Source organism: Pyrus communis, chromosome 7, assembly GCF_041283825.1.
Source record: "Pyrus communis isolate YQ-2024b chromosome 7, ASM4128382v1, whole genome shotgun sequence".
NCBI classification, from domain to species: domain Eukaryota; kingdom Viridiplantae; phylum Streptophyta; class Magnoliopsida; order Rosales; family Rosaceae; genus Pyrus; species Pyrus communis.
In genome coordinates, this window is record NC_142571.1 from 24030736 (window position 1) to 24057450 (window position 26715).

A 26715-nucleotide genomic window follows, 5' to 3' on the forward strand; every position below is an offset into this window, starting at 1 on the left:
ATCACTCCGCTCCAATATTACAAAAATACCCCCGAGTGTCATCGGCGTTCGACCGTTAACCCTAAAAATTACTGAAATACAAGAATTCATTTGCTGCATTTTCCGTTTTATTTTGAATATTAATTTAATTTAATTTGGGGTTTTATTTTTGCGAGTTTGGGAGTCAATATCTCCTTCCTTGTTTGTCTTTCTCCGCCTTGTTTGACCGAGTCGCCAACCCATCGCCGACTCGTTGAAGAATCGTCCCCTTCCTTCTTCGTCTTCTTCCTCCCTCTCTTCCCCTCTCTGCTTTTCCAAAAAGCGGAAGCAGAATTGCAGAAGCAGAAGCAATCGAGAATCGCAGAGAAGCCAAAAGCGTCGAGATTTTTCCTCTAAATTTAGCGGATCTGTGCTAAATTTAGGGGGAGAGAGAAAAAATAGGTGAAATTAGGTTTAGGGTTTTTGGGAGGGAGGAGAGAGGGTAGGAGGAGCGAGGGAGCCGTAAATTCGCCGGCTCCGCCAAGATGATGATATCTCGGGGGCTGTTCGGGTGGTCCCCGCCCCACGTACAGCCCTTGACACCGGTCTCAGAGGTGTCGGAGCCGCCCGAGTCGCCGTCGCCGTACATGGAGCAGAGTATCGACGCGTCGGCACAGCCGATGGAGCAGGAGGAGGAGATGGATGAGCAGGAGGAGATGGAGCCGCCGCCAGCTGCCGTGCCCTTCTCAAAGCTGTTCACCTGCGCGGACCGGCTCGATTGGGTTCTGATGACTGTTGGGTCGATCGCCGCGGCGGCTCACGGGACGGCTCTGGTGGTGTACTTGCACTACTTCGCTAAGATTATTCATGTACTATCGATCGGCCATAACCCAAAAGACGAGCAGTTCCAAAAGTTTATGGATGTGAGTTATATCGGTTTCTCAGAACCCCATCTTTTTTGTTTTCCGTTTAGTTGATGAAGTAAAAGAACTGAACTTGTGTTATTGGGTTACCTTTCTGATAAATTAAGCTGAAAATTGATGGTTTAAGTGTGAGGTATAGTATTCGAATTTATTTTTTCGGGGGCAGAAGGGGCATTCAGTTCAATTTAGTAGGTAAAGTTTTGTTTTTTGGTAGCTTAAGCTGGAAATAGGCATGCTTCAAGTTTAGGATCAGTAATTGTTTGAGCATCAGGGATCACAATTTCATACTAAATTGCTACTTGTTAGGGAGTTTGATGGTATTGTGTTTTTACAAGTTCCCTTACTAACACCAACACAACGTAAGAAAAATTGTGACCGAGAATTTCTGTTTTCTGCTTATTTTCCTAATGGAACTTAGAGTCTGCAATGTATAGATTTAATTCTTTAACTAGCTCCTAACTAAATGAAACAACTTTGTGTATAAATCATGATTGTAGATAATGAAAGTTCTGCTTAGATATCTATCCTTCGTTATGATAATGAAACATGTTTATTTAGTAGTTCAGCGGAAGTAATCTCAAAGGATGTGAGATCACATTTGAGGGGCATAGGTTCATCCGTTCCTTGTTTCATCCATTACTTGTTTTACTGACAGATGTTCATGAGCAAGAGAGTTATTATAGACTGCATTATTAAGAATAGATTGATACTGGAAAAAAGTATGTACTTGGTTTGTTTCTAATGTTTTTTCATTATATAAAATGTATTTTTTATACAAGAGATGTGGAAGGGGGGAGTCGAACTTGGGTCCTTGGGTGCAGGGGTGAATGTTGTTAAACAATTGAGTAGCCCCTTGTGAAAAGGATAAAATTTGAAATAAAATAATCTATTTTGCATAAAGAATAGGTTGAGGCTTAAGATTTTTGTTTTTCTGTTTTTTCTCCTTGTGTCTAGAACCGAATGCCTTTTTTTTTGTTGCTGACACATTTTTGTTTTCAGCATTATACTATCTTTTTAATCAGTATCTATAACTGAAGATGGAAATTGAACATATGAGAATTTATTCAATGACTGGTTTATTTGTCTGCCTGCAGCTCTCTTTGTCCATCATGTATATTGCCGTTGGTGTTTTTGCTGCTGGTTGGATTGGTAATGTTGGTTTTTCATTAGCAGAACTAGTCTTTACCACATTCTGTTCTTCCAGTAGACAATGCTTTGCATACATGTTTACTAACTTGTTCTATATGTAATAGAGGTCTCATGCTGGATTCTGACGGGAGAACGGCAGACTGCTGTCATCAGGTCAAAATATGTTCAAGTATTACTTAACCAGGATATGAGTTTTTTTGATACCTATGGGAACAACGGGGACATTGTGAGCCAAGTATTGAGTGATGTGTTGCTCATTCAGTCTGCCCTTAGTGAAAAAGTATGTCTAAAGCAAATATATTGCCTCATTCGCACCCACCCTTCAAACACACACAACTTATTTTCCTTTGACAAATAAAAGTATCCTTCCTAATTTTATTCTTTGGTGTACATGTCTTGTCTAATCTTTCCATTTTCTCTGTAATGCAGGTTGGAAATTATATTCATAACATGGCTACATTTTTCAGTGGTCTCATTATTGGATTCATCAACTGTTGGCAGATTGCGGCTATAACTTTAGCCACTGGTCCTTTTATTGTGGCTGCTGGAGGAATATCAAATATATTTCTTCATAGGCTTGCTGAAAATATTCAAGATGCATATGCTGAAGCAGCTAGCATAGCTGAACAGGTTTGTTATCGTTTTATGCTAATGATTAAATTACCTTACACACTATAGTACTGGATATAATTCTTTCTTTACAATGTCATAATATTGTATATTTGTGGCAAATAATCACACAAGCTGTTTTTTTTAAATATTTTTATTTTATCAGCACTGCTGAGTCTTGATTTATGACAGTTGTCATTTGGGTGAACTGGTTTGTACCATTGGTCTTTTAAATGTCCTTACTTCTCTACCTTATGCAGGCAGTCTCTTACATTAGGACGTTATATGCATTTACGAATGAAACATTGGCCAAGTATTCGTATGCTACATCACTGCAAGCAACTCTCAGATATGGTATATTGATAAGTCTTGTGCAAGGACTTGGTCTTGGATTCACTTATGGCCTTGCCATTTGTTCTTGTGCCTTGCAACTGTGGGTTGGAAGGTTCCTGGTTACTAGACAAAAAGCTCATGGTGGTGAAATTATAACAGCCCTTTTTGCTGTAATATTAAGTGGCCTGTAAGCATCTAGTTATTTTACTTTTAATATCATTTTTTGGGATCATGCATGCCATTTATTCTATTCACTTATGTGTTAATTCTAACTCTTACAGTGGGCTGAATCAAGCGGCAACAAACTTCTACTCATTTGATCAAGGTCGAATTGCTGCGTATAGACTTTTTGAGATGATAAGTCGATCATCCTCTACTGTTAATCACGAGGGAAGTTCCCTAGCGACTGTACAAGGAAATATTGAGTTTCGAAATGTATATTTCAGTTATCTATCTCGTCCTGAGATCCCTATATTGAGTGGTTTTTACCTCACCGTACCTGCTAAGAAAGCTGTGGCACTCGTTGGCAGAAATGGTTCAGGAAAGAGCAGTATTATCCCCCTCATGGAGCGGTTTTATGATCCAACATTAGGTATGAGTCATATTTCACTCCAATTGAGTGGTGTTAGCCATCTCATATAAGGTTCCACTGAAGCCCATAGCAAGAATTTCTGCTTGGCAGATTCTGATATTTTTTTCCATTTTGTGTTGCAGGAGAAGTTCTTTTGGATGGAGAAAATATCAAAAACCTGAGACTGGAGTGGCTTAGAAGTCAGATAGGGCTAGTCACGCAGGAACCCGCTTTGCTGAGTTTAAGTATAAGAGATAATATTGCATATGGGCGGGATGCTACAATGGATCAAATTGAAGAAGCTGCTAAAATAGCTCATGCACATACATTTATTACCTCACTTGAGGGAGGATACGATACACAGGTGAATGTTGGAAGGAAAAATTATACTCAGAAATATCTATTTTTTTGGTTGTTAATATCTTTCTCTGCTGTCTTGTTTCTGAAGATCCTTCGTTTTGTTCTATGTATTTCAGGTGGGAAGAGCAGGCTTAGCATTGACGGAAGAGCAAAAAATAAAACTTTCAATTGCCAGAGCAGTACTTCTGAACCCCTCAATTCTTTTGCTTGATGAGGTCACCGGTGGACTAGATTTTGAAGCTGAAAGAGCTGTTCAAGAAGCTCTAGATCTTCTTATGTTGGGGCGTTCAACTATAATTATAGCTCGGCGGCTTAGTCTTATAAGGAATGCTGATTACATAGCTGTGATGGAGGAAGGTCAACTAGTTGAAATGGGTACCCATGATGAGTTATTAACCCTGGATGGCCTCTATGCGGAGCTTCTCAAAAATGAAGAAGCTGCAAAACTTCCTAGGAGGTATGGTACAAGAGCAGTTGTTCTTTCTTTAACTTAGTTGAGGATTGTTCATGATTATCATGGCAATATCCATACAAGGGTGTATGTAGCTACACAATAGTCTCTATATTGATTCATTGAAATAGAATTTCATTTTTCTTCTTAACAAGTTTCATCTTTATGGTTTTGTTCATGCAGGATGCCAATGAGGAACTACAAGGAAACTGCAACTTTCCAAATTGAAAAGGACTCTTCGGCAAGTAATAGCTTCCAAGAACCATCATCTCCGAAAATGATGAAATCACCCTCCCTTCAGAGAACTACTGGCATGTTCCAGATGGGTGATAACACTTTTAACTCACAGGAGTCACCAAAAGCTAAGAGCCCACCAGCAGAGAAAGTGTTGGAAAATGGTCAGGCCGTGGATTCAACAGATAAGGAACCATCAATAAAAAGGCAGGATAGTTTTGAAAGGAGACTACCAGAGTTACCCAAGATTGATGTCCAGTCTGCTAATTTCCAAACATCAAATGGTTCGGACCCTGAGTCCCCTGTGTCACCCCTTTTGACATCTGATCCAAAAAATGAGCGTTCCCATTCACAATCCTTTAGCCGCCCTCATAGTCATTCAGATGACTTTCCCATGAAAGCTAATGAAGCAAAAAGTACAAATTATAAGAAGGCACCATCATTTTGGAGGCTTGCACAACTTAGTTTTGCTGAGTGGCTGTATGCTGTGTTAGGAAGCATTGGTGCTGCTATTTTTGGTTCCTTCAATCCTCTTCTTGCTTATGTAATCGCACTGATAGTAACAGCGTACTATAGAGTTGATGAAGGTCGTCACCTGACAGAGGAAGTAGACAAATGGTGCTTGATCATTGCTTGTATGGGTATAGTGACAGTTGTTGCCAATTTCTTGCAGCATTTCTACTTTGGTATTATGGGTGAGAAAATGACCGAACGGGTTCGTAGAATGATGTTTTCAGGTGCATGACTCTTCTAATATTTTTCTAGTTTTCTTGAGATTGAATTGAACTGTGCCAGCACTTTATCTTACATTTTGCAATCTTGTGACAGCAATGCTGCGAAATGAAGCGGGATGGTTTGATGAAGAGGAAAACAGTGCTGATACCTTATCCATGCGCTTGGCCAATGATGCTACATTTGTACGAGCTGCTTTCAGCAATCGGCTGTCAATATTTATACAGGATAGTGCTGCTGTTATTGTGGCTCTTCTTATTGGGATGCTGCTACAATGGCGATTAGCACTTGTGGCTTTGGCAACCCTACCAGTTCTCACTCTTTCTGCCATTGCACAGGTTTTCATCATGTCTTGCTTTATAATGTGTAACTGTTTCTACTAGAGCCAGAGTTGTGATGCAATTTTCTTTAATTTATTAATTAATTTGTGGATGACATTTAGAGTTAGAAATATAGTTTTCTGTCTCTTATAATAGAGTTTTGTTCTCTGGTTGATCATGTTTTCCTGCTGGTTCCCCAGACATGAATGTCACCCATGTGTTCGTGTGCACAAATTGATATATGGAAATCAATTCAAACTTTTCCCTTATAAATTTCAGTTACGAATTTTCAGTGCTTACCATTACTGCCTCAGTCAAGGGAATTGACTCAAAGGAACTCCTGTTAGAAGGTTTCATTACGGATAGTGTACCATCTACATTTGGTGGTTTTGAAAGTTAAACTTTAACCACCGTCAGGGCATCTTTTAAAAACTTATATTAAGTGGTGATATGTTGGCTTCTCTTTTATGAAAATGACCTTGTTTGCTGAAGTAGAGTTACAAATCTAGGTATTTATGGTTCGTGCTTGTTAGATAATGTTGTCTGATTGGGTTCTTGGACTTGTGTCCTGCTATATCTGCTCCTATATATTATTTCATTTGTCCAAATTATTTACGATCTTTGATCTATGATACCAGTCTTCATTGTGTGCATGTGGTCCAGTGTCCTAGTGGATAGGGTGTTGAGTTTCTACCCATGCGTCTCGGGTTCGAAACTCCCCCTCCCCTTAATTATTGTAATAGTTTCGAACTCTCCCCCTCCCCCTAATAATAGTAAATTTGAAAACAAAATACCCATCTTCATTGTTCTTTTGATTTAAATTTAATGAACTGCTATTGGGTCTTTTACCCACAAAAACCTTATATCATTCAATTTGAATATTGCAGAAATTATGGCTTGCTGGTTTTTCAAGGGGTATTCAGGAGATGCACAGGAAGGCATCTTTGGTTCTCGAGGATGCGGTTAGAAACATTTACACTGTTGTAGCATTCTGTGCTGGTAACAAGGTAATGGAGCTCTACAGGTTGCAGCTAAAGAAAATATTCAAGCAGAGTTTCTTTCATGGAATGGCCATTGGATTTGCATTTGGCTTTTCGCAGTTCCTTCTTTTCGCCTGCAATGCCCTTCTCCTCTGGTACACTGCACGCATGGTGAAAAATGAGCATATGGAATTACCTACTGCTATCAAGGAGTATATGGTTTTCTCTTTTGCTACATTTGCACTTGTAGAGCCTTTTGGGTTGGCTCCTTACATCCTGAAACGCCGAAAATCCCTCATTTCAGTTTTTGAAATCATAGATCGAGTGCCGAAGATTGAGCCAGATGAAAACTCAGCGATGAAGCCACCTAATGTTTATGGAAGCCTTGAGTTGAAAAATGTTGACTTCTGTTATCCAACTCGCCCAGAACTGTTGGTACTGAGCAATTTCAGTCTCAAAGTAAATGGGGGGCAAACTGTAGCTGTGGTGGGAGTTTCAGGGTCAGGAAAGAGCACTATAATTTCTTTGATTGAGAGATTTTATGATCCAGTTGCTGGTCAAGTCTTACTGGATGGTCGAGATCTGAAAGTTTATAATTTGAGATGGTTGAGGAACCACCTAGGTCTTGTTCAGCAGGAGCCCATTATATTCTCAACAACCATTCGGGAAAATATTATATATGCAAGGCACAATGCTAGTGAGGCCGAGATGAAAGAGGCAGCCAGAATAGCAAATGCTCACCATTTCATCAGCAGCTTGCCTCATGGTTATGATACGCATGTGGGGATGAGAGGTGTTGACTTGACCCCGGGACAGAAACAGCGGATTGCAATAGCACGTGTCGTGCTAAAGAATGCCCCCATCTTATTATTGGATGAAGCAAGCTCGTCCATTGAATCCGAATCAAGTCGAGTGGTTCAGGAGGCTCTTGATACATTAATCATGGGGAACAAAACAACTATTTTGATAGCCCATAGAGCTGCAATGATGAGGCATGTTGATAACATTGTAGTTCTCAACGGAGGGAGAATTGTGGAAGAAGGGTCCCATGATAATTTAATGTCAAAGAATGGTCTCTATGTCCGTTTGATGCAACCGCAGTATGGCAAGGGTTTGCGTCAGCATAGACTCGTCTAGGAATGGGGCCCTTGATTGTTGAGAATGCACGTTTGGTTCACCTGTATGGTTCTCATTCTCTCATTTTGGATTGCTGGAGATATATGCACCCCTTGATGGCGTCATCGTAGAATATGCGTTGGTGGGATTCCAGCATCGGCAGGGGAGAATGAGAACGAGACTTGGGGGGTTGTAACGAATGTTTATAGCGGAATGAGGCAAGGAATGCAGAGGCGGATTCGTAGTCATATTGTTCAGATCTAGGCTTTTAGGAGTAGGGTTTTTTGTTGGTGTTTGGATTTTCTTTTAGGAGGCGAAAGCGTCGTTAGGGTTGGTGTTTGTGCCGAGTCTACAATGGTATATTGATTGTTTGGTATCAAATCAAGGTCTCTACTGAGGTGTGGGGGGTTTTTCCCTTAAATTTTAGTTAATTTACTCGACTCTCACTCTTTGTTGTAACTTTGTGAATATATAGATAATTCAATGCTATTCATTTTTCCCTGCTTGTTTCCACAATTTGTAAATATGTGCCGAAAATTTTATATTATCGGAAAGGATAGTGCTTCGGACACTCCCGTTTTCTTCTTCTGCACTCCTGCACTTCAGGTGTTAGTCTATCCTCCTTGATTGCAAATAGACAGCGAAGAATGTAGCAATGTATCCGTGAAATTGCACTTCAGATGTCGAGCATTCTGAAGGAGTCTGCTACCACTTTAAGCTGGTTGCGGTATCTTTTCCATCGTCTTTCGTTTGCTCCGACAATTAGGGTGTAATATCTCCCTGTGGAAAGAAAAAAGGGGGATGTTTTACCATCCGACACTTTTAAAATGTTAAGCTGTCAGACTATTAATGACTGAATTCAAACCATTAACTAGGTAGGTATTCATTTGAATGTGAATGCGTGGTTTATATTGATAGTCTAACAACATCGTTGAGACGGTAGATACTGACCGTTTCCAATGGCAATAGTTGCGAATGAAGTGGTAGCGAAGTTCGGAGATTCAAGTCCATACTCAACGGTGTAATAATTTTTCCCATCTATGTTTTTCTGCATTCAATAGATAGTCAGTCATCAAGTGTTAAGGAGTTGGATGGTGCAAGAGTTCTTGTATCTAAAAAGCATATATGCACAGACTAAAAACCTCCTCGACGCCAAATATAGTTGCATACTGGTTTGGTGCAGCAAGTTTATGCCTCACCAGATCGGTCACAACCTGCTCAGAACGAAAAATTTGCAGGGGTTACGTGATAAGAGAAATAGATACATAATTCTGTACAACTGGTGATCCAACATATCTCCTCACTTTTTACCTGTTCCATTGGACCCAAATCATGGATGTCTGTTTTATTTGTGGGTAAAAATCTCACTCTAACATTATGCAGCTGCATGTATCTGTCCTTGAATGCAGAGTCATGTGCCCTAAACTCAAAGTCCTAAGATATGGAGGAATACAGAAATCATTTCAACTGAAAAAAGATTTTCATTTCTTTTCTGTATGAGAAAATTTAGGGTTCTTACCCTCCAATCGTTGGGGTAGGAATAAGAATACCCATCTACTTTGTCAATGAAAGCTCGGAACTTTTCCGGTATTTCTTGCACATTCAAGAAATTTAGTTAAAGAAAATATATAATTCAATGGATATTAGTTCATATAAGTTTATATGATACCTTGAGCAAAGATGGAATTTGCATGAAGTAGACTTGTGGTTAGTGCTCCAACCCCCAACAGAAGAGACCTCCTCTTGCAATGGCCTACATTTTTCATCAAAGGATAAGACATTGTTAAGGTTCGAGATTATAACAAGCATAATAGTGAAAAATCAAATAGACATTCACGGGCCAACACGAACACAATTAATTTTTTTTAAGGAGTCGCTAGGGTCCACCTTTTATCAACACAACCCGTTAAACCTTAACCTAAAAACTTCTGTATATGTTAGTGCCATGATAATGCGTGATTTTGTCAGATCTAAATCAAAATAGAAAAATGAAAAGAAAATATCAAATCCGAAAAAGCTCAATGTAGCAAAAATTCCACAGAAAAAATACACATAAATCATGAGAAAATTATCCAAAGAAGCTTTTTATTTTATTTTATTTTTATCTGCGAATCAAAAGTAGTGAAAGAAATCAATGTGTGTGCCTCTATCAATAATATGCAATAGAAATTTATACCTGCATTAGTAACTGAGTACTGAGAGTTTGAAGAGAAAACTGAGATGGGTAATCTTACTTTCATCAATGCAGGCTGACTCTCCTGAGCACGTGATGTATTTGCACGAAAAATGAGCGGTGATAGCTCGTGGCAACTCAGTGCAGTGAAACTGGTGCAAAATCAAGTACATGTATAAGTTAGTAATGAACTTCCTTGTTTTTAATTTCAATAAAATATCTCTCGTCAAAGTTTCTACCTTGTCGGGTATGGCAGTAGAGACCCAGCAGCTCAATGAGAGTGATGATGAGATTACCATGCTTGAATATTTGTCAGAACTCAGAACTGGCTTTTGGTAATAGGCACTGAGATTACAAGCAAAGAGTGGATGGTGGAGATTCAAAGCGTGGAGTTTGGCTTCTTGATTGGGGTTGAGTGGGCCGGAGAGCTCTTTCACGTGAGAGGCACGTGACTGAAAAGGGATAAGAAATTTTCTCAAATTCAATTTAGCCAGCACCATACACCATTTTTCTTTCGAGTACACTATTTTATCTTCTCTTACTTTCAGTTTGATTTATGTATATATCAAAAGCAGCTTTTAAAAAAAGTTGCGGTCCTAATTGTGTTTGGTGAATGAAAAAGAAAAATGTTTTTCTTTTTTAAAATCATGAGTTTAAAATAATAGAAAGCAGAAGCATCTTTACATATGCTTCTTAAATAAGTTTTTTTTTTCATTGGAAGTTGACGAACTATATCAATTAATGAAATTTTGATATTGACAATTCTACCCCTATCTTTTTTTTTTGCTAAAAGTATTATTAGCACGACAATTTACTAAACACTTACCTCATTCTGATAGCACAACATAAATAATTTTGATAAAAAGCACGAACGCCAAACTAGCCCTAAAAATGGCTTCGAAAATCAGCTCTTCTTTTCAAATTTGCCCTCATTAATCTTTATTTTATTTTATTACAAAAATAAAAATGGGCCAGGAAGCCCAGCCCAATTGGCCATGGGTGCCTAGGTTACTAGCCCATGATACGAATCTTTACTAATTCTAATGGGAACTCTGATGCAACTTGCAAGTTACAAGTACAAACGAGGATAAAAGAGGAAACCTGCTCCTCGTGGGAAAAAGAAACCCTAATACTAATAGATTAATAGGAATAGGATTGTCCCTTGCGAGCCAAGAAACTGCAAGCTATATATACTAGGACTTGCTAATATTCATATTGCACTATCCTAACTGAGTCGAGCACTCTTGAAGTTTTAGTATCAGCTGCAGCAAGTTAATATGGAGTTGGTCAGCGGAGGAAATTCCCACCGGAGGCGGCCACCGGCAAGAAGAATCGATGAATCGTCGACAGAGTGGACGCTGGAGCACCACAAGCTATTCGTTGATGCTGCGGTCGGGCTGGGATTGAACGATTTCAAAAACGATGCAACACCGGCGGCAACAAGAATTCTGATCGTGGAGCTCATGAGCAAGAACAACACCCGGGACACGAAGAAGATACGTTTTTTGCGCCCGGTTCTCATCCACCACATGAGAGAATTTCAGCGCGTGCAGAAAAAGATCGATGATTCGCTGTCGGCAGACCAAATGATGAGAGCCTTTGAAGGCCTTAACGTTAACAGTGATGGTAATAATAACGGGGGCAGGATGAAGGAGTATTTTTCTCCATGGACGTTGGAGCTTCACAAAAAGCTGGTGGAGGCAGTGATCCAATTGGGTGGGCTTGGGAAGGCAATTAGGCCGGGCGGCCCATACGGTATTCTGAGACTGATGGATGAGGAGCGCCGCCGGGGCCTCACAGAGCAGATGGTAAAGAGGCGTCTTTGGAAGTTGATGGATTTGCAGAAGAAGACTCGTCGAGCCACAGCCACGCTGGATAGGACTCATGCCGTGTCTAACATGGTGGAGATTAGTAGAGATCTTGTCCGCCGGCATTATGCAACTAAAGGCTGTCTTCTTCATTAAGCGTCCAATCATGTAACGAAAGAGATATGTTGATTAATAAGTGTAATATTTGAATAAATAGATATTTGATATGAATATTTTCACTATGAAACTCTCTTTTGCGGTGACCAGTTACCCTTCAAGAACTCGGTCTTTGTAGTCTTTCATGAATTTTGGTTACAGAAAATTCCTATAAAAAAAAATGGTTACACAAGATAATATAAACAAAATAGAGTTTCTAAACTACCAAAAAACATGATCAACTTTTAACTTTTATATTTCATACATTAGAAATAATGTTTCTTGAGCCTGTTGGGTAAGCAGCAAAAGAATTTTAGAAAATAAAAGCAGAAACAAAAGAATCCAGTTGGAGTTGGTCAGCACAACTTAAAGAAAGGAAGATCAAAGTTCTGGAAGAGGTTTAAAAGATTTCAAGAAAGCCACATCATATTTTAGAATTTTGAAACTGCAGCTGCGTTTCTGTGATTCCTTCAACAAAACCCCAAACTTCTCTTTTTTCTTTTCCAAGCAGCATACATACCTGTTCTGCAATCTCTTTCCATACACACTGACCAAAATCGAAAATTTGAAATTGAGGCAAAACGCAGTGATTAAAAGGTCCGAAATGCATTTTACTCTGTTAATTTTATTTTCTGGATTTGGATTATTTTTATGTTTCAACCCATCCATTCAGCTTTGTATTTTTGCTTCTTTTGTCCCTCAAGATAGTTTTTTCATTGATTGTGGGGGAAACAAGATAGTAAGTTTTATTGATACTCTAACCAAGTGAGCGACAAACTCGTATTTTGCCAAGCGTTTCTTTCACCAACAACTTAAGAAGTTTTAAACATAAATTTCAATTTGTTAACTCAAAGAAAAATTTAAGAGACCCCTACCTTAATTTTTCTGTTCTTAAAACATGTCCTTTACCTCTAGGTTTTCTCAAAAAATTACATGCGCATTGCAGGTGACTTCGTTTTAAGAGAATTGATCGTTTTTCCTATCTTAATAACACATTGTGCATGCCTCACTTAAAACAAATCAACATTCGTGTACAAATTCACGTGGTTTCTTTCATTTCATTCTTTTTTTTTGTAATTATTTTTTATACAAGTGCTCTTAGGGGAGCGAGAATTTAGTTCTAGATCTCGAGTATAGGGTGATACTCTTAACCAACTGAGAGTCAAACCCTTATAATTTGTCAGACAATTTCTTTCACCAACAAAATAAGAAGAAGAGGTTAATTTCTTCTTCTTCTTTCTATCATGATATTTTTGGTGTTTGGAATCATTTTAATTACTAGAAGGAATAGGATTCCTTTTATGAAAATAATTACAAGCCAATTTGGACAAGGAATGCCCTATCCCCAAACCGGGTTGGGGTCCGTCAACGACTCAACATCCAAGTTAAAATACGATTACTGTTTATTCTTTTCTTAAAGGATTTCCTTTTGCACAAAGATTAGGATTTTATTTCCTATTGTAAATAAATTAAGAATGTGTTTTCCTTGCCTTCCCAGGGTTGTATCACTATAAATATCGGGTTATAAAAGTTCGTCTACATGATCTTTTAGTAAATTTCAAAGTGATTTAGTCTAAATTCCATGATACTTCGAAATCCTTGTCCAAACAAACCATAAGAACATTTTATAGTAAAATGTAGATTTGAGTTGGGACTTGAGAACTTAAAGCTCGTTTGGAAGTATTTTTAAAATGGAGGTTTAACAAAACACTTCCGGTACTGTTCATTTTTAACGAAAAACCACATTTATACATTTCCCTGATACTATTCACTATATTTTTAAAAAAGACTTTTCATTAAAAGGAAAGTTTTTTTGGACTTTTTGTTAATTTTTTTTAAAAAATGGCTAAAAGCGTTTTTAATGAAAATATTTTTGAAACCAATATATAGTAAAAACGCAAGTGAGTCCTAAAAAAACACTTGAAGTGTTTTTGGGACCCAAAAACATGTGCTTTAAAAATGCTTTCAGTTATTTTAAAAGAACTACCAAACTTAGTTAGAACATATTATTAATGTCATTTACAGAAAGATAGTCCATTTTCCAAATTTATACACAACATTATAATTTAAGTTTGGACTTAAACCTAGAATTTGAGACGGGTGGGTGAAACGTTTGAGTCGAAAAGAAGAGTTTAAATATCCTAATCCTATTCTAACTAATATCGAGACCTTTTGTGATAAAATCTCAGACGGATTGTATATGTGGTAATTAACAAGTTGAGAATAATATTGGTATTGTTGGAAGTGAACCTTTGACCCGTCTCTCTAATAATTCTACAAAAGTTGTGTCAAAATATCATCAAGGAACACAAGATTTATTAGTTAATCTAGAAAGAATGGATAAGAGAGAAGACTGCTAAAACCAAATATTTAAAGGTGGGCATGTGATGAACAGTAATCACTTGAATAATGCCATGCTTCTGTCAAGCGCCAGCTTTTTACCAGCTCAATCCAAACTAATTTAATAAAGTTGAAAAACTGAAATCACTTACAGTAATCATATTTTATTACTGTAATCTCCTTAATATATTGTTTCTTAACCTCTCTGGAAGCAGCAAAGCCCTTGAAAATAACGTAGAAGCAACGAAGACAGTTAAGGCTCGGAGCTGGTCAAACACAACAGAGAATCTACTGACTGAGTCAGTTAAAAAAGATAAAAAGAACAGAGAATCTTGTGGATGCAGCCTTAAAATTTGGGAAGATCTCAAGTTCTGGAAGAGGTTTAGATGGTTTCAAGAAAAGCCTGCATCACACTTTCGATTTATGAAACTTAGAACTTGAATCTGGGAATTATTTGTATTTTTTTATTATATTTTTTATTATATTTTTTATTTAGACAGTCACTTGCTGCACCTTGGAAACCGCAGCTTTTCCATGATTCCTTCAACAAACCTCAAACTCCCACTTTTTTCTTTTCCAGGCATCATACATTTGATCTTATTGATTTTTTCACAAGTGGATTGAAAAACAGGTACGCTTTTCTTTCGTTTAAACATATCTTGTTTTGCTGTAGACGTAGGTTAAGCTAGTTAGTCAGGATAGTGTGCGAGTCCACTCAGACGCGAGTTTACAACATCGTCTTATATTTCTCATTTTTGTATAAGACAATGGGTTGTCCAAATGGGATTTTCTTGATTTGCATTTTTCTTTGTGTTTCATCCATCCCATCCATTTTTGTGAATGCTTCTTTTGTTCGTCAAGATAGTTTTTTCATTGATTGTGGGGGAAGCAAGGCATTGAGGGTTGAGGATGGCAGGATTTTTGAGCCTGATTCTGGAAACCCAAATTTGATTTTATCTTCCCAAAGCCACATTGCAGTTTCAGATCTTGAATCCAATCCGTCAAACCATTCAATATCTCTCTACAATTCTGCCCAAGTTTTTAAAGAGACTTCATTTTATACCATTCACACCAAGCAGATTGGCCGCTATTGGCTCAGATTGCATTTTTATCCTTTCGAAAATCCGAAATTCAATTTGAAATCTGCAGTGTTTTCGGTTATGGTCAATGGGATTACACTGCTTCATGGGTTTTCTTTCGCAAAAGGAGGCAAAATCTCTCAACTTGTGAAGGAATATGTGTTTGAAGTGAGTGGAAAGGGTTCTGGAAAATCGTTGGTGCTGAGATTGTCACCTTGGAATAACTCAGTTGCATTCATCAATGGAATAGAAGTTGTTTCGGTGCCGAATGGACAGTTTTCTAGCTCCCAAGTAATGTCTGTTCCTTTGGGAAAACCTCTAGTTGATGTTCCTAAAGATGCCGCTCTTGAGACATCATATCGGATAAACATGGGAGGCCAGCACATAAGTAGCCCCAAGAATGACACAATGTGGAGGACATGGGAGCCTGATCATGCTTTTCTTCTCAACGCTGCAGCGGCACGAACCATCAGAGCTGATCCCGGATCCATCAACTACCCTGATGGAGTTTCACTCGACATTGCACCCAATTGGGTTTATGCCACAGCTCAAGAAATGGCAGATGCAAAGGTCAGCAATCAGAAGTTCAACATATCATGGGCATTCGAAGTCGAAAAGGGCTTCAGTTATCTGATCAGATTGCATTTTTGCGACATTGTGAGTGTGGCTCTCAACCGTTTAATCTTCAATGTGTATATCAACAACCAATCTGCTTTAGACTCTTTTGATATCTCAAGCCGGACAAAGAAATTATCATCAGCTTATTTCGTAGATTTTGTGACGAATGTATCCATGCACGAAAATCGGATTTTGGTTCAAGTAGGCCCTCCTATGCTGAGGGATCTCCCTTCAAATGCAATTTTGAATGGATTGGAGATTATGAAAATGAGCGATCACAGAGACAGCCTTGATGGGAACCTTCCGGCGAATAACAATGCAGGTTTGAAATCTGGGGCTGGCAAGAAAAAGTGGATGCTGCTGGCAATTTGTGCTTCTTCATCAGGATTTGTAATTTTGGTGCTCATATCAGCTGCTTTCTTTCTGTACTGGCGGCAAATCCATCAGAGGAAGCTAAGGCCTCAGTGCTCTGCCTGGTTGTCTTTTCCTAGCCATGCGGGGAATTCCGATTCAAAAGTTTCCGTTGGCAGTTATGATTATTCCACAGCACATTCACCTGGTTTACGCCGGATTCTAGCATTCACGGAGATTCGCGAAGCAACAAGGAATTTTGACAAGAGCTTGGTCTTGGGAGTGGGGGGATTCGGCATGGTTTACAAGGGAGTGCTAGAAAATGGGAACGTGGTTGCTGTAAAGCGTGGAAACCCGCGTTCCAAACAAGGCCTTACAGAATTCAGGACAGAAATCGACATGCTGTCAAAGCTCAGGCACAGGCATTTGGTTTCTCTGATAGGCTACTGCGAAGAGCTCAACGAAATGATCCTTGTTTACGAGTACATGGCCAAAGGTCCTCTTCGAAAGCACTTGTATGGTTCGAATCTTCCTCCGCTTACTTGGAAACAAAGGCTTGAAATCTGCATTGGAGCAGCAAAGGGCCTGCATTACCTTCACAATGGGGCAGCAGAGAGCATAATTCACCGCGACGTTAAGACAACAAACATACTTCTTGATGAAACCCTCACTGCGAAAGTGGCTGATTTTGGATTGTCAAAGTTAGGCCCTACTTTGGATCAAACACATGTGAGCACTGCAGTGAAGGGGAGCTTTGGATATCTTGATCCAGATTACTATCGCCGGCAGCAGCTAACGGAGAAGTCAGATGTGTACTCTTTCGGAGTAGTTTTATTAGAAGTCTTGTGTGCTAGGCCTCCTATAAACCCTGCCCTCCCCAGAGAGCAAGTTAACATAGCAGAATGGGCAATGAGTTGGCAAAAGAAGGGAAGATTAGAGAAAATTATAGACCCCCGTCTTCGAGGACATTTGAATCTTGAATCGTTGCGAAAGTTCGGAGAAACAGCTGAGAAGTGTTTGGCTGAATATGGAGTTGATAGGCCAACAATGGGGGATGTTATGTGGAATTTGGAGTATGCTCTTCAACTACAAGAGGCTTCTACACAGAGCTTTTCTTCCGAAAACAGTGCGAACTACATTCCGGATATGCCAGAATGGCTTCAAGAAATTCGAAATGGCAATGGTGGTGGTGGTGAGGGAATTAGCGATCAAGAATCTGATGCAACTTCAAGTGCAGTATTTTCAGAGTTAATGGATCCAAGGGGGAGATAGTTATGGAAAGTGTAGCCTCTCATTGATTACATACATACTTAATTATAGCAACATATTGTTTCTCCTTTTTTAATTTCATGACTTGTATTATGGTTTCAAGATCAAAGTGCAAAGGAAATATGGAGATCTGGCATAACATGACGAGTGTAGATCTTCAAAGTATTGATGTTTTTTCTGTCTATGAACTTGGTCACACTCCCAATTCAATTAATATTGGGCCAGCATAGGTCCAATGTCTTTTTAAAACGTGAAATTCTTCAGTAAAATACGAAAATTGTTACATGATACTACTAGTTCACTTACATGTAAAACTTTGATACTAGTGTATTTATTAACACAATTCATTAAATTATGATCTGTAATTGCTATGTATCCACATATTATAACAACATGAAATTTTACACACTAGTGCTTTTTTTTAATTTTTTATTTTTTAAAATTTTATTTTTTTTAATTTTTTTTTGTTAATTCTCAAACAACAAATACATTAGAAAATGTAAGGTGTTAATGCGAGTCCTTTCTTATATAAAAAAAAAAAACATAATTTAAGGTGTCAATTTTAACTGGAGTAATAGTTTTGGAAATCAATAAGATTTTCTTGATTCGCTAAGCTTATTACCGCTAACCGGATATACAGGTTCTACATCCGATGTTTCAGGTGTTTATAGGGAAATCCATGCAAGTTATTAAGCAGAAGAACACTGCAAAAGATCAAAGATGCATGAGATCATCTTGTAGCTGTAGGGGTCATATTTGAAAATGATGATATCATAATTCTGGTGCTGAAAGGACTTCCTGCAGAATTCAACACTTTCCGCTGTGTCATAAGGGGCAGAGAAAATGGTATTTCTCTCAAAGATTTCAGGTCACTATAAAGGGTTTATTTGTCTCGACATGGTCACTCAAAGAACTTACATATCTAGGCATGTCTTGTTTAATAAAACTACTTTTCCATATGAAGCATTATTCCCTTCTTTATCAGTGTCAACATCTGAAAATTCACATGAGCATTCTCTAAATCCTACACCGGCATCCATATCATTACAAAATCAAGTTGTGTCCCCTGCATCTTATACTCCTTCTTCATCATCTACAACCACAGATTCTTTGAATTTGCATTCATCTAGTGCTTCAGATTCTTTGACTGCATCCAGAGCCTTAGAATCCTTGGATACACTTGCATCTAATGCCTTAGAGTTTCCTTCCCCTACATAGATCTTACATGTTAATTTTGACTCTTCTACACAGTATCCCATTCTTGTGGATCTTGATTTTCAACAAGAGAACCTGCAAGTTCTATTAAACATGCCTATGAATATTCACCCTATGCAAATAAGGTTCAAAAATGGTATATTCAAACGCAAGGCTCTTTCTGCCTCTCTAAGCTCCTCTCAGGCATCCATCACAAAACCAAAATCCTTCAAGGCAGCTTCCAATGTATTAGAATGACAATAGGCTGTGAAAGAAGAAATTAGTGATTTGCATACACAACAGACTTGGTCTCTGGTTTCGTTGCCACCTGACAAGAACCTCGTTGGCTGCAAATGGGTATATAGGATTAAAAAGGATGCCAATGGTTGTATTGCCCGATATAAGGCACATCTTGTTGCAAAAGGATATAGCTAGGAAGAATGAATTGACTACGGCGAGACTTTCAGTCATGTGGTGAAGCCTACTACCATAAGATTGATCCTTGCATTAGCTGCACATTTCAATTGGCCTTTCAGACAAATGGATGTCAAAGATGCCTTTTTACATGGCATTCTCCAAGAGGAAGTGTATATGGCACAACCTTCAGGATTTCAAAGTACAGCTCATCCTCCTCATTATGTTTGTAAGTTACAAAAGTCTCTATACGATCTTAAACAGGCCCCTAGAGCCTGGAATGATAGATTTACAAGTTTTTTACCTGGCTTAGGATTCAAAGCTTCCCAAGCTAATCCCTCCTTGTTTGTTCAACATTCATCCAAAGGCACTGTAGTCTTACTCTTATATGTTGATGATGTGATACTTACTGGTAGTTCTGAGTTAGTCTCAGGTGTGATTACAGGTCTTACAGACAAATTTGATATGAAAAACTTGGGGCAACTAAATTATTTCTTGGGGTTACAAATTAGTTATACAACAGGAGGGCTGTTTGTCTCACAAACAAAGTACATTACAGAGTTGGTTGCAAAAGTTGACTTTCAAGATTGTAAATCATGTGCTACACCTTGTTTACCATATCATCGATTACTTAAGAATGATGGCAAACCATTTCATAATCCTGAGCAGTACATAGGCATTGTTGGTGCCCTTCAGTATCTTACCTTTACAAGACCCGATATAGCATTCTCAGTGAATCAAGCCTGTCAGTTTATGCACAATCCTATGGAGTCTCATGTTATTGCAGTTAAACAGATCATACGATATCTCAAAGGAACCTCAAACTTTGGTATTCAGTTTCGGCCAGGACCAATCCATTTACAGTTCTATAGTGATGCAGATTGGGTCGGGGATCCCAATGATCACAGGTCTACTTCAGGTTTTGTTATATTTCTTGGTTCCAATCCGATTTCTTGGTCATCCAAGAAGCAACACACAGTTTCCAAGTCTTCCACAGAGGCTGAGTATAGAGCCTTAGCCATTACAATTGCAGAGTTGGCTTAGATTCGACAGTTGTTTTGTGATTTACATGTTCCTATTCAAAGTCTTCCACTGATCTATTGTGAAAACATCTCAGCAATTGCCCTTTCAACGAATCCCCTTTTTTCATGCCAAGTCTAAACACATTGAGATCGACTATCATTTTGTAAAGGAACAGGTCATTCGAGGAGATCTTCTAGTTTAACATGTCTCTTTTGCTGAACAATTAGCTGACATACTTACAAAAGGGTTGTCCGCTCCTTTGTTTCAACACCACTGTGCCAATCTCATGCTCAGTTCCCTTGAGCATCTGATTGAGGAGGGATATAAGGATCCAAGTGAAGAAGAAAACAACTATCTAAGTGAAGAGAAGATCAAGGGTCAAACTAAATGACACTTGTCAATAGATTAAAGAGATAAGCTGTTAGAAGTAGTTAAAAGTTGTTAGAATTATAGTTGAGATAAGGAGGTGGAAGATTAGCAGCTAAGGAAAGTGAGAATATATAACTGAAATTGTAATCATAACAAGCTTAACAAGATATCAATACATTTCTCTCTCTCTTTCGATCTCTCTCTCTTCTTCCTCTACATTCTGTGCAATTCCCAAGAACATATTCATTGAAGCTTTCTTAATGTTTACAAGGGTTTCGAAGCTCTTGAGCAATTTAGAAGAGAACAAAAAAGAAAGCCATCCATTTACTAAAATGCCGATCAATAGAATTGCAATTGGAACGCCAAGATAGGCAAAGTCACCTTGATGCAATTCGGGCTGCGTTTGCTGAGTTTTTCTCCATGCTTATTTTTGTTTTTGTTGGTGAAGGCTCTGGCATGGCTTTTAGTAAGTCCCCAATTTAACGATTTCTATGTAGATATTTTTCGAGTTCGGCTCACTTGGATTGACATATTATACATTGTTGATTTTTTTTTTTTTTTTTTTTTGAAAAGATATGATAGTTTGTTTCATTTCATCCATGTGGTAAAACCCAAGTGTTGCATAAGAGTTCTCAATGCCTTAGACTACATTCTTCTACAAGCAAATCAATAATAACAATTGGAGGGGAGGTATCCATTCACAACTTTGGCTCAAAGTTAGCCCAATTCGTGCAAGTCGGTGGGCTATAGAGTTTGCTTTGCGGCTAGTATGGGTCATAGTAACTTCAGTGATTGAAAGGAGCAACATCTTGATGTCTTCCACAATTTGACCAACTGATGACAAATTGAGGGAAGAATCACGTAGCGCCTCCACAATTTGAAGTGAATCAGTCTCAAGAACTAATTTTTGAATACCCCTATGCACTGCCCAAATCAAACTCTCTCTGAAGGCCATAGCATCTGCTTGAATATGAGAGAAAACATCCTCAAAATTTCCACATTTCGCAACCATGAAAAAACCCTGATCTTCCCTAATAATAGCCTTAAATCCTACCATCTTTTTATCGTCACTCCAGGAACCGTCAATGTTTATCCTGAGGTGCCTTATAGGTAGAGTGAGCCAACGATCTATGGTATGAACTCTTGGACGACATGGGGCTGAAGTGCCACTATTGAATTGTTCTCGAGACACAAACATTAGGAGGATCACACTTCCCTTGCCACAACTTCGTATTTCTCGCTCCCCACAATGTCCAACAAATCATGAGGACCATAGCGAAGCTAGATCCTAGGATTAGCCCAACCATTTCATCCAGCCAAGATAAGAAAGATGAATGGTATCTATCTCATTGGAACCCCCACGGTGGGAGACATCCATGTACACCTTGCATATGGACATTTTACCATTAGGTGGATGGTCGATTCCCTTAGTGAGTTACACAGTACACATCCATGTACACCTTGCATATGGACATTTTACCATTAGGTGGATGGTCGATTCCCTTAGTGAGTTACACAGTACACATTCCAAGTCACCCCCCAAATGGCATTTTGTCAAATTGACCAGAGTAAGGACTAGCTTATTTGCCAGTTTCCACACACAAACTTTGACCTTTGGTGGGACTTTTGCATTCCACAATTTCGACCATAGAGAACGTGAATTGGAGTTGGATGATGAGGCCCCATCATTTGTAGGTTGCATCTGAAAAACCGTTTTCTTCACTTCTTCTTCAGATATACTCATATCCAGACATCTGTTCATTTCTGTGGTTATCCTTCACTTTACAGCCTTGATAATCTTAAAGTCCTCCAAATTCCCTATAGAAGCAAAGATGTTCTGGAAGTAATTGATTATGGTCTTTTCTATCCTTGCCTCATTACAAAACCAATCCCCGTTTGCGTTTTTTATCTTCTTAATCGAGTTTTTTGCATTTTTGTGTTTTGCCATTTGATGGAAGAACCACGTATTGCAGTCTCCAGCCTTGATCCATAGGGCCCGCGACCTTTGTCTCCAATACTTTTCCTTCTGCCCAAGTAATTGGTCCATTCTCTGTAATAAAGATTCACGTTCAACTATTGCCTCTTCTGTCAGTGGCTGGCCCAAGATGAATACATTTTGTTGCCATTCAATAGTCGTCTATATTTGTTAGTCTCTTCTTGTTGTGGTAATATATGATAGAGGTTAACATGATATATATGCTTTGTTCATTTCTTAAAAATTTACGTTTATAGTTTCCATAGTTGCCTCGTCTACTTTCGCTAACCTCTTTTTGTGAGTGTGTAATATGTGACGGGAAAACTCTAGCTTGATATACATTGTTTAATTAAGATTTCCGAGTGGTGTTATTGATATCTTTTTCTAATTCAATTGAATAATGAGGGGAAGTTTAAATAATGAGGTGTGCTATCCACACACCATTTTTTACTTCTCACACACCGCTTGTTAATTTATGTCTTTTGATCTTCTTTAATTCATCCGATCTGATGGCCGAAAATTAGAAGGGTGTGTGAGAAGTAAAAAAGGGTGTGTAGATATCACACCCCTAAATAATTTTGGCAGACAAGCTTACTAGCAATGCTTCAACCAACACTGTCGGGGCTCATAGCTACCTCATTAGCCCATGCATTTGCACCTTTTGTGGCGGTCTCAGTGGGTGCAAATATTTCTGGGGGTCACGTAAAACCAGCTGTCACATTTGGTGCATTCATTGGTGGAAACATAACACCCTTGAGGGGTAATTTGTAGTGGATTGCACAATTGTTGGGATCAGTTGTTGCTTGCTTGCTGTTCAAGTTTGCCACTGGTGGATGGGTAAGTTCTAAGGAGCTTATTGGTCAATACTTAATAGTTAATTGATTTTACGAGATGTGTTAGCAACTATCGTCCAGGCACGCGCAGATAACTCTAGATAACTGTCAATCATTGATGCAATATGAGATTTACATGCTTCAACGGTTGCTGGTGAACGACTGTTGCATTTCTTTTGATTGTACGCATATCCGACTTGATATTTTTGTTGATGAATTACCCGACTGCCTGTTTGAGATTGTGATGACCTTCGGCTTGGTTTACACAGTGTATGCCACATCAGTGGATCCAACGAAGGGGAAGGTAGGGATATTAGCAGCAATTGCAATTGTTGGTGCCAACATTTAGGTTGGGGTGCGTTTGATGGTGCATCCATGAACCCAGCAGTGTCGTTTGGGCCTACCATGGTTAGTTAGCCATGGACTCACCACTAGGTCTATTGGGCTGGCCCCCTAATTGCTACTGCCATCGCAGCTCTTGTCTATAACAACATCTTCATCTTGTAATGGGACCCATGAACAGGGTCCCAATGACTTTTAAAAACTAGTCCATGCTAGCTTGATTAAGATGGATGCAATTGTTCAACTAAAGGCCTCTTGGGGCATAAATAGAATTTCATGTAATTTTGGGGGGGCTTAAATCAAATTTCATGTATTTTTTGTTGTAGGGTTTGTTATTTTTCATTTTATGTTGTAAGTGGGAGTAGTGCTAGTTAGTTGTTGTGGTCAAATCGTTTTATATAGTGGAATTACCTTGTTTGCTTTGTGATCTTCTTGTTCAGGTTCATTTGCTATCATTTTTAGAAGAGGAGGAGGGGGGAATTAGGGTCTGGCTGATTGAAGCAAATCATGTGAAAAAGAGAAAAAAAAAAGTGTCAAATCTAGAAACTTTCATATGTAGAGGGCTACAAACTTCAAATATATGTATGAATACATTTCTTTTTCTTTTTTTTTTCTAGACAGTATTCTAAATTATTCCAATAAACATAAACGGATTAAAACTTAGTGTAAAAAGCAGACATGCTATTTTAACTAACTACTGTTTTGGACAAGACGATATCCTTAGTAACTATAATATATAGAGAGAATTCAAACTTCGTGTTATAGCACATACACATTGCACTGACAAATTGATTCTATCCCTATTTACTATACGCACATGCTTTTAAATTATTTATACGTACATAGAGTCGATCACATAACTAACAAGAAAGCATCATGTATAAGCGTATTATACTCTTTTCTCAGTCTTGATGCTGCTAATTATCAGTGGCTCCACTGTAACTAGATCTCTTATATGCTCTGCCAAAGTGGTTTCATCATCTTCAGTGGTAAACCCCACCAACTTTATCACTTTCAGATGGGCCAATTTTGTTTGGCCATTGACTTTCTTCCACGGTGGAGCTGTCCATGCCATGCAGTAGCTTTTAGGATCATTCTGCATTATACGGTCAAACACGAGATTCAAAAAAAGAGGAGCCATATTTGAAATTTTGGAACTCAGATAGTGACTGAAATTGCAATATAAAAATCCTTTCAACAACATTACTTCACTTTATTATACAAGTTGGGCTTTATCTTCAAATGAAAAAAACAAAAGGGCATTGATAAGACATACGTTTTTATTTGACCACGTACAAAATTACTTGTAAAGTTTTGAGTGAAAGAAACTTACAGTTACATAGAGTTGCTCCAAAGCTGGACATAATTTAATGAAGGATATTAGACGATCGATGCTGAATCTTTCTTCCCAGTTATCAATCCACCATAGCTCTTTCAGCTTGTAGAATATGAAGTTTGCTTGTAGAGGCAAAAGGGATGGCCAGATCAGTGTCTGCAAAAACATTTTCAAACTTTAAAAACAGATGTGCATCATTATTGTTGAAACATCGATAAAAAAACATTTTGGTAAATTTTTTTTAGAACAACGTTTCCACCATATTATCGTTGATATATCATGCAGTCATTATTTAAAAATTAGTTATGATTATTTTGTGTGCTTAATATAGCTTAATAGTTCGCAGCCATGACTAGAAAATGCAAAAATTACTAAAACGCACCTGGAAAGTCCATTTGCATAGAGTGAGAACTTGAGCATTTTTAATGGTTAACAACATAGGATCAAAGTCGCTACTTTTGAATCCGCCGTAGCCAGGGCCTTGCCTGAAATCAAGCATGGCGTCTGCCAAGTTAAAATGATGTTCCGTCCAAATATGAGGGAGAAAACCGCGGTATCGAAAAGATCGAAGTTTGGAAGTTTTGAGGTGGAGAGACTTGAGATTCTGGCAGTCAAAGATGGTCAAGCTAAGTAGCCTTGGACTGGACTCGATATGCAAAGATTGTAACTCCTCACATTCAATGATCTTCAAGTTTTCGAGAAATTCGAAACACGGAATCATAGAAGAAACTGCTTCATTTCCAAAAGAGCTCACTGATTTTAGGTAAAGAAATTTGACAAAGAAAGTAGAGGGAGAAGGCTGGTGAGAAACTAGGGTTTGGTCCCTTTGGTGATTCAGCTTCAAGTGCCAGCCAAAATGCCTTGGAGTTTCCCGATTCTCTGTCGAAAACTCCAGACGGAGTTTATTGTTGGGTGAAACTGTAGCCAAAAGGAGATCACCAAGTTTGCCGAAGTGCAGTTGCAGCTTTCTGGGATGCCCTAAGGGATCATGCTGGTTAAAGTGAGAGACAAATTCAAAAACTGCATCAGCTGCATCATCATCTGTAGTGATCTGCTTCGCTAAAGTTGTATTCCATAGGCTTCTCCACATACTTGAGATTAAACTGGTTTCTAATGCAGATTCTGAAGGGAGAAAAGAAATAATTCTGCAAATGATTTCATTTGGTAATTTGCCAAACAAATCATCTGCTATTTCCTTCTCCATACCTCTAGCTATTCGACTAAGTTTACTACAAGCCTAGAAAAGATGACAACAAGATCGCTTTATAGTATTGATGCCATGAAGGGTAGGTTCTTCGCTTCACCATATTTTGCCCACTTGAATGGGAAAAGTGTCCTCAACTTAGTTAGGACCACTTAAATGGTTTTGACTATACCTATTTATCAGATAGAATGCTACTAAATATTCATTGGGTACCAAGAATTTAAAAGCATATATAGATTCTGATTTTAATTAGCAATATGTATACATTAGTTGGTAAGCTCATAATTAAATATTATGGGGCATTCCCAGTCATGGCGCAGCCATCTACGTAGATCAGAGCCATTTAAAAAGTCATTCCTACATTAGCACCTTAATATATAATTATATATAATAGAAAGCTTTTTAATTTAATTTGCCAATTATCTCTACAACAGTACGAATTTGACGCACATCAGGATATACTATTTTTTTCAAAGTGAGACCCAAGGCACATTT

General features: G+C 38.4%; 4 protein-coding genes and 1 pseudogene across 5 annotated transcripts; 3 read left to right on the top strand and 2 right to left on the bottom strand.

Annotated features, from left to right (window-relative positions):
• The first annotated feature begins 84 nt into the window (after positions 1–84).
• LOC137733469 (ABC transporter B family member 20) lies at positions 85–8252 on the top strand. Its single transcript, XM_068472619.2, has 11 exons — positions 85–881; positions 1976–2030; positions 2135–2310; positions 2460–2660; positions 2900–3159; positions 3254–3564; positions 3687–3907; positions 4020–4360; positions 4538–5325; positions 5417–5658; positions 6528–8252. Exons 1-11 carry the CDS (start codon positions 504–506, stop codon positions 7755–7757), a joined length of 4203 nt encoding a protein of 1400 aa, XP_068328720.1. The 5' UTR covers positions 85–503; the 3' UTR covers positions 7758–8252.
• On the bottom strand, positions 8186–10303 carry LOC137733470 (photosynthetic NDH subunit of lumenal location 1, chloroplastic). 2 transcript variants are annotated; one of them, XM_068472620.2, is made up of 8 exons: positions 10149–10303; positions 9971–10061; positions 9406–9489; positions 9256–9329; positions 9048–9170; positions 8879–8950; positions 8688–8784; positions 8186–8516 (listed from the first exon to the last, which is right to left on the bottom strand). In XM_068472620.2, exons 1-8 carry the CDS (start codon positions 10206–10208, stop codon positions 8413–8415), a joined length of 705 nt encoding a protein of 234 aa, XP_068328721.1. In that variant the 5' UTR covers positions 10209–10303; the 3' UTR covers positions 8186–8412. The 2 variants fall into 2 exon arrangements, with proteins under 2 accessions (XP_068328721.1, XP_088552753.1); XM_088696627.1 differs by having other exon boundaries at positions 9913–10061; positions 10149–10284.
• A 4132-nt stretch (positions 10304–14435) lies between these two features.
• On the top strand, positions 14436–17669 carry LOC137735528 (receptor-like protein kinase THESEUS 1). Its single transcript, XM_068474956.2, has one exon. The coding sequence runs from the start codon at positions 14981–14983 to the stop codon at positions 17531–17533; it is 2553 nt and encodes an 850-aa protein (XP_068331057.1). The 5' UTR covers positions 14436–14980; the 3' UTR covers positions 17534–17669.
• Positions 17670–20862: 3193 nt separating this feature from the next.
• On the top strand, positions 20863–23879 carry LOC137735764 (aquaporin TIP1-2-like; annotated as a pseudogene).
• Positions 23880–24395: 516 nt separating this feature from the next.
• On the bottom strand, positions 24396–26391 carry LOC137735714 (F-box protein At2g39490). Its single transcript, XM_068475157.2, has 3 exons — positions 25399–26391; positions 25014–25172; positions 24396–24776 (listed from the first exon to the last, which is right to left on the bottom strand). Exons 1-3 carry the CDS (start codon positions 26218–26220, stop codon positions 24570–24572), a joined length of 1188 nt encoding a protein of 395 aa, XP_068331258.1. The 5' UTR covers positions 26221–26391; the 3' UTR covers positions 24396–24569.
• Positions 26392–26715: the final 324 nt, after the last annotated feature.